At 35.9% G+C, this 8,637-nt stretch overlaps 3 protein-coding genes across 4 annotated transcripts in view; 1 reads left to right on the plus strand and 2 right to left on the minus strand.

Annotated features, from left to right (window-relative positions):
• LOC106306491 (vacuolar cation/proton exchanger 3) overlaps window positions 1–4,242 on the plus strand; it is a 7,034-nt gene extending 2,792 nt beyond the window's left edge. The window contains exons 2-10 of the mRNA XM_013743125.1: window positions 1,306–1,373; window positions 1,852–1,880; window positions 1,968–2,164; window positions 2,417–2,638; window positions 2,754–2,894; window positions 2,985–3,101; window positions 3,427–3,480; window positions 3,568–3,684; window positions 3,835–4,242. Of these exons, the coding sequence (XP_013598579.1) occupies window positions 1,306–1,373; window positions 1,852–1,880; window positions 1,968–2,164; window positions 2,417–2,638; window positions 2,754–2,894; window positions 2,985–3,101; window positions 3,427–3,480; window positions 3,568–3,684; window positions 3,835–3,990 (1,101 nt within the window). The 3' untranslated portion in view covers window positions 3,991–4,242. The remainder of the gene's footprint in view (window positions 1–1,305; window positions 1,374–1,851; window positions 1,881–1,967; window positions 2,165–2,416; window positions 2,639–2,753; window positions 2,895–2,984; window positions 3,102–3,426; window positions 3,481–3,567; window positions 3,685–3,834) is intronic.
• Window positions 4,243–4,388: 146 nt separating this feature from the next.
• Window positions 4,389–5,912, minus strand: LOC106306492 (high mobility group B protein 1). The gene is made up of 8 exons (XM_013743126.1): window positions 5,795–5,912; window positions 5,555–5,630; window positions 5,345–5,458; window positions 5,205–5,262; window positions 5,056–5,100; window positions 4,878–4,958; window positions 4,734–4,802; window positions 4,389–4,628 (listed from the first exon to the last, which is right to left on the minus strand). Exons 2-8 carry the CDS (start codon window positions 5,620–5,622, stop codon window positions 4,560–4,562), a joined length of 504 nt encoding a protein of 167 aa, XP_013598580.1. The 5' UTR covers window positions 5,623–5,630; window positions 5,795–5,912; the 3' UTR covers window positions 4,389–4,559.
• Window positions 5,913–6,437: 525 nt separating this feature from the next.
• Window positions 6,438–8,637, minus strand: part of LOC106301839 (sulfate transporter 3.1) — a 5,167-nt gene continuing 2,967 nt past the window's right edge. For both annotated transcript variants that reach the window (XM_013738322.1, XM_013738321.1), the window contains 6 exons: window positions 7,856–7,982; window positions 7,475–7,761; window positions 7,168–7,358; window positions 6,998–7,083; window positions 6,844–6,920; window positions 6,438–6,751 (listed from right to left, as the gene is read on the minus strand). In XM_013738322.1, the coding sequence (XP_013593776.1) occupies window positions 6,566–6,751; window positions 6,844–6,920; window positions 6,998–7,083; window positions 7,168–7,358; window positions 7,475–7,761; window positions 7,856–7,982 (954 nt within the window). In that variant the 3' untranslated portion in view covers window positions 6,438–6,565. The remainder of the gene's footprint in view (window positions 6,752–6,843; window positions 6,921–6,997; window positions 7,084–7,167; window positions 7,359–7,474; window positions 7,762–7,855; window positions 7,983–8,637) is intronic.

An 8,637-nucleotide genomic window follows, 5' to 3' on the forward strand; every position in this document is an offset into this window, starting at 1 on the left:
GGATGGTTTCGATATCCATTGTAGTGCCAGGGTTGGTTCGAAAAATCTCAGCTTGATAATCCCATATCTTGTTGAAGTGTTCTTCGTGGCTTGCTTTTCTTTCTTTCATAACCTTTGTCTTCGCATTCCCACAAGCTTCCACACTCACAAACATCCTATACTCTCTCTGGATCTCAGAAGCAATTTCATGCTTGGTGATTTTGGGATTCAACCTCAGCCTCTCAGCGAACAGCATTGCTATAGTAGAACACTTCAAAAACTTTGAGTGTCCTGTTATCTCACACTTGTGCTCATTCACATAACATTTGATCATCAGCTTCTGTTTGCTCTTCTCATAAGAACAATACACCCTCCAGGGACACGAGCCATCTTCACACTTCGCACCTAACTTCAAAGCAGTGGACCGGTAAAGCTTGATGTTGCGTCGGGTTTTTAATGTATACCTGAGAAGGGTATGCTTGAATTCTTCAGCAGTGGAGAAAGTGTTTCCCAGCCCAAGCATTGCCTCTGGATCCACATCTTCTCTGTAGGCTAAACTGGGAATCGATTGTTCTTCATTTTCATCATCTGATGATAGAGGATCCGGAACTTCTTTTTCATGCTCCCAATACCATTCGTCCCCACTATCTTCATCATTCTCACAATCATCATTCCTCGCTACTTCTCCGAAGAAGACAGTCAAATCGCGACCAGTTTCTTCCTCGATACCACCATGACCGTTTGCTTCATCAGGGACTTCTTCGTTGTTTGGGACTTCTTCGTTGTCTGGGGCTTCATCAGCTTCGTCGTAACCGACAATACCACAGTCATCCTCGCTGATTTCTCCTTCTTCTTCCCTGTCGAGTACATTTGTTTTGCCTTTTTTCTTCTTACGTACATCAGCTTCGTCGTCGACTCCACCTTTTCTTTTCGCTACAGAACTGGCACCACCGAGTTTCCCTTGTCGAGACTTCTTGTTCTTTTCATTACCCATCTTCTCTCTTCTTCTTTCTGGTGAAATCGTGAAATTAGGGTTCTTAATTGAGAAAATCCCCAAATCGATTTTGAGAGATAATGAGGAAGATGTGTTTTTTTAATTGAGGAGAAGACGACGTCGTTTTGGTTAACGACGAAAATTAACTGCGTTTAGACGCTTTGTTAGTGAACTTAACGCCGGGTTTAAATTGATCCAATCGACATAAAGTGTGAGGTTTTAATGGTCAGTTAGAAATCTGGGGATTATAATGGTCCAAATGAAAAAGCTGAGGATTTGTTTAACATTTTTCCCATTTATAAAATACGTTTGTTTTGTTAAATGTGCCACAGCCGTTGATATTTGGACTGAGCTTGACAGGACTGACACCTCTTGCTGAGCGAGTTAGCTTTTTGACAGAGTAAGTACTTATCTAGTTATCCTCTACAACAATTTATCATTTTCGTACTTTCAGGTGTTTTGTTAATATTAGTTTCACTGATTAAGGAATAATTTTAATATATTATTTTATTTTATTTAGTATCTAAATCTAACTATCATTATAATGAAATTTGGTTGTGTTGACTAAATGAGATGATTGACATTGTTGGTGAAAATCACCTTTTTACATTTTTTTTTTTGCAATTTTGAAACTATGTTAAAAGTTTCTGTTTCTTTAATAAAAAAGTGCTTACAATAAAAAATTGTCATGTTATATTATGCGTTTAATAAAATACCTTAAAAGCTTTTATTATATTATATAAGTATCAAGTATCATAAAATGGAATTTGTAGTTACAGATCATACAACCATATATAGTTTGAAAGAAAAATATACAACCATATATCACATAAATATTATAATCTTTACCCGTAATTGTTCTCCCTTTACCCGTGCAGGCAACTAGCTTTCTACACCGGCCCAACAGGTAACACATTCGTACCAATTGAACTACCAATTATGTAAATGCAATCTCGGTAATGTGCTTAAATGTTTCAATGTATTTACTTGGCAGTGGGCGGTTTGTTGAACGCCACTTGTGGAAACGCGACGGAGCTAATAATAGCGATACTAGCGTTGGCCAATAACAAAGTGGCAGTGGTTAAATACTCTCTGTTGGGTTCAATTCTCTCAAACCTTCTCCTGGTTCTCGGCTCTTCCCTCTTCTGTGGTGGAATTGCCAATATCCGCCGCGAGCAGCGGTTCGACCGGGTATATATATGATCTCCCCTTTGTAGGCTCCGGTTTAATTCTCATGATAATTTGACTTACCAATACATAATTTAATGTAGCCAAACCTAACAGATTTAACTATAATATATATAATTTAATATATAAGAATGCATTGAAATACAATAAATATTCTCAAAAATTTTCCAAGTTTTCTTACTAAAGTAATAGTAGCGGTTATCAAAGCTGGTGTGATTTTTTTCTAATGTGATGTTTCTCTTCTCACTGTAACAGAAACAAGCTGATGTGAACTTCTTCTTGCTGCTTATGGGTCTGCTATGTCATTTACTCCCATTGCTGCTAAAATATGCAGCGACCGGAGAAGCATCGGCCTCTCTGATCAACAAAATGTCGCTTAGCCTGTCCAGGACAAGCAGCATCGTCATGCTTATTGCTTACATTGCTTATCTCATCTTCCAGCTCTGGACTCACCGCCAATTGTTTGAAGCACAAGAGGTAACTAAAAGTTATAATTTACTAGATCAAGTAGAATGTGAATAAATGATGTAATTGTTACAAAAATAAAAATAAATAAATGATGTAACTATATTATATGTTCAATGGAATTCAGGATGACGAGGATAATGCGTATAATGATGAAGTGACTGTTGAGGAAACTCCGGTGATAGGGTTTTGGAGCGGATTTGCTTGGCTCGCTGGGATGACACTCGTCATCGCATTGCTATCAGAGTATGTTGTGGCCACGATCGAGGTAATTAATTAAGTTTATATGTTTAAATTCCATGAATTATATAAGAAAACAGCAACAACATTAATATGGAGACTGCAAATATTTGGTCAGGATGCATCGGACTCATGGGGACTATCAGTGAGTTTCATAAGCATCATATTGCTTCCCATTGTTGGAAATGCCGCTGAGCATGCTGGAGCCATCATCTTCGCTTTCAAAAACAAGCTCGTGAGTTTTCTTTTGCTTTACAACGTTCTAGCCTCTGGCATTTTGCTTGTCTGAGTTTGTTTGTGCTTAGTGTAATTTTTTTGTTAAAATATAACCTACAATATTTAGAATTTTAAACAAAATTTGCTTGTTGCAAAAATATTTGATAGAAAAGAGATTAATTGATTAGTAGTATGCTTAGTGTAAATTTTTTGTTAAAATATAACCTACAATATTTAGAATTTTAAACAAAATTTGCTTGTTGCAAAAATATTTGATAGAAAAGAGATTAATTGATTAGTAGTATTTTGCAAAAATACTTAACAAATTGGTCACAATGTTGCAGGACATATCTCTAGGGGTCGCGTTGGGCTCTGCAACTCAGATTTCTTTGTTTGTGGTAAGTAATGAAATAATATTCGATGAAATGTTTATGTTCGATGTAACAAGAAATCTAAAGACAATATTAATGGGTGTGTTTTCGCAGGTCCCTTTGAGTGTAATCGTTGCATGGACCATGGGAATCAAGATGGATCTCAACTTCAACATCCTTGAAACAAGCTGTCTAGCCCTAGGAATTATCATCACAGCCTTCACTTTACAGGTTAACATTTCTCCTTACACTTACAATCAAATATATATTATGATAACAATATGAATGAATACATCTAATTTTAATATATCTAGCTAAATATAATTTGCTTTGTATTTTACTTCATAATAATCGTTTGTATTTTTTTGGGATGGTTATTAGGATGGAACATCTCATTACATGAAGGGACTTGTTCTAATGTTGTGCTATGTCATCATCGCCGCATGTTTCTTCGTCGACCAAATTCCTCAACCAAAAGGTACCGGCCTGGGGATGCAACCCAAGAACAGTGTGGGGGGAGGATTCGTCTCTGCTTAGAATAGATAAGAGAAATCATCAAATGACTTGGGAAAAAAAATGATTTGATTGATTTGTCAGACAAAATGGAAGAGACTTGTTAGAGAGATTCCTCAGCATGAATGAGCTAGTGAGTGAGGTAGCTTGGTGAAAACAGGTTTCTTTGATGTTTTATAAGAGGGTTACATTTGTTTCTATTTGTTTGTTGGGATTTTATGTTTAATCTTGTATATTATAAAAACTATATATAAAAGAGCTTAGCTGGTTATCTCATAAACCCAACCAATCAGGCTACAAAAATTTATTTGGTTGGTTGATGAATTGTGGTTCTAATTTTACTATTGTTATCTAGCTTTTGACATGTTCAAAAAGACTAGTCTGCATTAAATTTGGTATTACATTCGACTTTAAAAAAAATATATCAAGAAACAAAAGATGCATTAGAAGGAGAGTTTAGTCACGTTACATAGTTTGGTACATTGTTGTTGTGGATAATAAGCTGAAACAAACCGCTAAGAACTGTTTCGCTTTCTTAGGAAAGTAAAAAAGAAAAGTACACACAATTTGGATCTATAGTTGTTAACACACATTTAGTCTTCTTCCTCGTCATCATCATCTTCCTCTTCATCTCCTGCCTTTCCCTTCTCAAGCTGCGCTTCCTGCAGAGAAACATTAAGGGAAATGTATTCTTCAGAAACCTATAACTCAACAGCAAAACACAATGGGTATCGTATAAAATCTGCATTGTTTATAGGAATTGTTACCTCCTCACTAGCTTCATCTTCATCATTCACCTCAGACCTAGACTTCTCGGATTCATCACTCCCTTCCTCCTGCACCCATTACAAGAAGATCAGAGTTGAGACACAATAAATGTGTTGTATGCGAGATATGGCTTTAATGCTTACCAAGTTTTTGTTGTATGCATCCATAAGCTTTTCATATTCAGCTTTCCTCTTCGCAGCTTTCTCTTCATATGGAGCTTTTTCCTTCAAAAGGGAAGAGGGTGAAAACTAATGATCAAAAAGATCACAAGTGATGTGTTTGTACGGTTAGCAGATATATCTATCAAAGTATAAGACTTACATCTTGAGACATTGACTTCCATTTCTGACCTGCAGCTTTCCCAACCTTCACAAGGAAAAGCAAAGGTAAAGAAAGACTATGAGGACTTGATCCAAACAAAGGATTTAAAGTACGTGTAACACTTTTCAAGGAATCTTCCAAATGCTTACAGCAGATACAGCCTTCACATTTGGATTATCTTTCTTGAAAGTTGTCCTAAAATCTTCTCTGAAACAAAAAAGAAACCCAAGCAGTAACTTTAGAACATATTACAGAAACAACAAAGCAAGGATCCAAGAATACAACTAACAGGAAGACAAAGAAGGCACTAGGAGCTCTTTTGGGTTTGTTAGGATCCTTTTTGGCCTTCTTCTCTTTACGAGTCTCCCCCTTCTCAGCTGGTGCCTTCCTCTTTCCCACCTTTCTGAAAATAAAATAAAAAAGCTTAAGAACCCAGTCTCTGCACTCCAACCTAAGCTACAAGATGCTTTAAAAGATGACGATTCAGCAAGAAAGTAACCTGTCATCAACAGGCTTCAAGGCTTCCTTGGTGGTCTTAGCTTTATCTTTCCCCTTTGCTGTCTTCATCTTGGAAACTGTATAGAACAAAGCAAATTGAAACATAGCAAACTCAACATAGAACATAATATCAGAAGAATCAATCTAACAACGAAACGAATGAATAAGTCAAATTGCAATCAAGCTAAGCTCCAGATTCTCCCAAACCAAACAAAAAAAAAAAACAGAGAGAATCAATTACCCTAGAAGAGTACTCAAGACGGATGTCAGATATGTTCGTTTCAGACAAACCTACTCGAGCATAATCAAAAGAGAGAGACGGTCGGAGAGAAAGAGATGCTTATTACCGGTTACCTGTTTAACCTAGGAAGAGTGCACAAGATCCCATGTGATTTGACCTGCTATAGGCGGTGAGATGATAATAGTAAAGGAAGGTCGTTGATTTGAACGGTTGCGATCAAACGGTTACCCGCCAAATAGATGATACGATAAGGATGCGACGGAAGTCACGTGCGGGTCTAAGATGGGCCGGTCTTTTATCCAAGGTATGGTTTGTGTTGGGTATATTATGGCCCAGATTGATTCAATACCTAATATGAATTTAAGTGGTAACAACACAAAATTTCACATTTACAAACCGTATTGACTTTCAATCACTTTCGAGAAAATCAAACCAGACCAAACCAAACCGACCATTCCAAAAATCTCAATATTATGTACACACATTTTTTAATGACTAGAAAGTTCTAAGTTCATAAATCTGTATACCTGAGTTTCGTTTTTTTACTCTACGTTTTCCTTTATTGTAACGTCGAGAGAAAACTAACTCCAGACTGAATGTGACTCATCATCAATAATCAATATTATATTCTGAAAAAGCCCTTTTTCAAAAAACAATAATCAATATTATACAAAATGCATTTTTCTTTTACCTTTTCCTGATATTTGAGAGTACATCATACTATTTGGTAACGAGTCACAAACGATTAAACAGAAAAAAAAAAAAAAGGAACTAGACGTTGTTCCAAGGCTCTCCTTTGGAGGCCGGTTCGGTTTTTAAAGTGTGAAGCATGAACCTACAAGCCTCCACGGCTTCTCCAACCGTTAAAAACATCCATTCTCTTCCCAACTTGTCATCGATGAATTTAGATCTGGTCAGTTTCTTTACGACTTCTCCTTTTGGATTTGCCAATACTAGCTGAGAATTTTTTTTTTTTTAAATAACGTGAGAAATATTATTATACGGCAACACATCTTAAAGAAGTATTATTATACGACTTGTTACGTTACCTTCAACGCTCTTCGGTCGATGATTTTCTTAATTTCCTCCATCATGCTTATACCACTCGTGTCGATATTGCCGACAGCTGTTTTGCTCAACACACACACATAAAGTAAGCCTTGATCAAAGACGATGTCAGAGAAAATCAAGGTATGTAATTACCGGACATATCGAGTATAACATATTGTAAACTGTTTTCTCCTGATGTTTTGACCCTTTCTTCTTCTTCGTTGATCCACCTTGTGATTCTGTGCCCAATATATAAACGAATGGAAAAATAAATAACTAACATCCATATTTGGCATGTATTTATGAATTAGGACTAAGGTTACCTCTCACGCAAGTAACCAGCGTTGGCAAAGTAGATGGGTGCATCAATCTCCAAGATGAGAAGACCAGGAACGGTTCTTGAGTAAGGATACTGCTCAGTGTTTCTATAGATCATGCTGTTTGGTATGTTTCCCTTTATCGCAGTTCTCGGCCTTGACATGAATAGCAACAACCTTGCTATCGATATTGCCACCTTCACCACGTGGCAAAAAAAAAAACAAATTACGTTTAAACCTGTATAAAAGTACTCAATTTCTTATAAAATGTTTTTATGTATAATGTAAACGTTGCGCTAAAGTATACACTTACTGCTACAACAAGTCCGATCTCGACACTACCGAATACGACCCCAAAGTAAGCGCTCATGCAGACAAGGAAGTCGAATTTGTCGACATTCCAGAGATGAATAGCAGCTTGGTAGTCGATGAGTCCAAGCATTGCGGATATGATGATGGAGGAGAGGACGACGAGTGGTGTGTAGTGGAAAAGCGGCGTAAGGAAGAGCAATGTGAACATAACAGCAATAGCCATCACTATGTTCGACACCACAGTCTTGCAACCCGCGTTGAAGTTCACGGCCGATCTCGAAAATGGTCCTAGTAGTGTGATAAGTTGTAATTAATATTTTTTTAAAAAAAATCATATATAGTTAATGTGATAATGCAGAAACATTGGAATGTGTGTTCGTACCGGTTGTGAGGTAACAAGATGTGAGGGAACCAACGATGTTCATCATTCCAAAAGCGAGCATTTCTTTGTTTCCGTCTATGTTGTAGTTCTTAAACATCGCAAAGCTCCTTCCCACAGCGATTCCTTCCTACGTTTATGCATGAATTTCACCTTATTTTGGATGGGTCTTTTTCAATTGCTTATTATGAGTTATATAGGTTGACCGTATTGGTTAGTTTCCTAGCCTTTAACTTAAATGGAGAATGTATTATTTAGACAAGAATAAGACCGGTACTAAACAAAATTGGTCCTTGACAAAGCATGATGAAACATTCACGAGCCAAAAATTTTAAAGTATAATAAACATGTCTTATGGTTACCAAATTATACAATTTTTTATTAAGATTACTATAAAATATTTTTTTGACAATGAACTTCAAAATATTTATGGAATAATTGTTTCAGACATAATTATTCTATAAAATTTGCTCTATCTATTGTATACACTACAATAACAACAACATAAATAGTTTTCCACGTTTAATTCAATACTAGGTTAAGATCCGCGCCTTGCGCGGGATCAACATTATATATATAAATTATTTTATGTATTAAATATTTTTACATATTATAAAATAATAAATATATATTAAATAATTAAAAGTCAGTAACTATTAAAAATATAATTAAATTGGTGCAAACATATAAATCAATTGTATTAATCCAATTTTTTTTTTTATTTGATAGGATATGTTATTAAATTTAAATGATACTAACATAGATAATATATTTTAGTATATTTT

The sequence above is a fragment of the Brassica oleracea genome, chromosome C7 (assembly GCF_000695525.1).
Source record: "Brassica oleracea var. oleracea cultivar TO1000 chromosome C7, BOL, whole genome shotgun sequence".
NCBI classification, from domain to species: Eukaryota; Viridiplantae; Streptophyta; class Magnoliopsida; order Brassicales; family Brassicaceae; genus Brassica; species Brassica oleracea.

Excerpts from the sequence above, each read along its gene's own strand:
- LOC106306492 (XM_013743126.1), bottom strand. The coding sequence starts at position 5,622 with ATGAAGACAGCAAAGGGGAAAGATAAAGCTAAGACCACCAAGGAAGCC. Across the intron at positions 5,459-5,554 it reads TTGAAGCCTGTTGATGACAG|AAAGGTGGGAAAGAGGAAGG; the intron begins GTTACTTTCTTG and ends TTTTATTTTCAG. Across the intron at positions 4,959-5,055 it reads GGAAGTCAATGTCTCAAGAT|GAAAAAGCTCCATATGAAGA; the intron begins GTAAGTCTTATA and ends TCCCTTTTGAAG.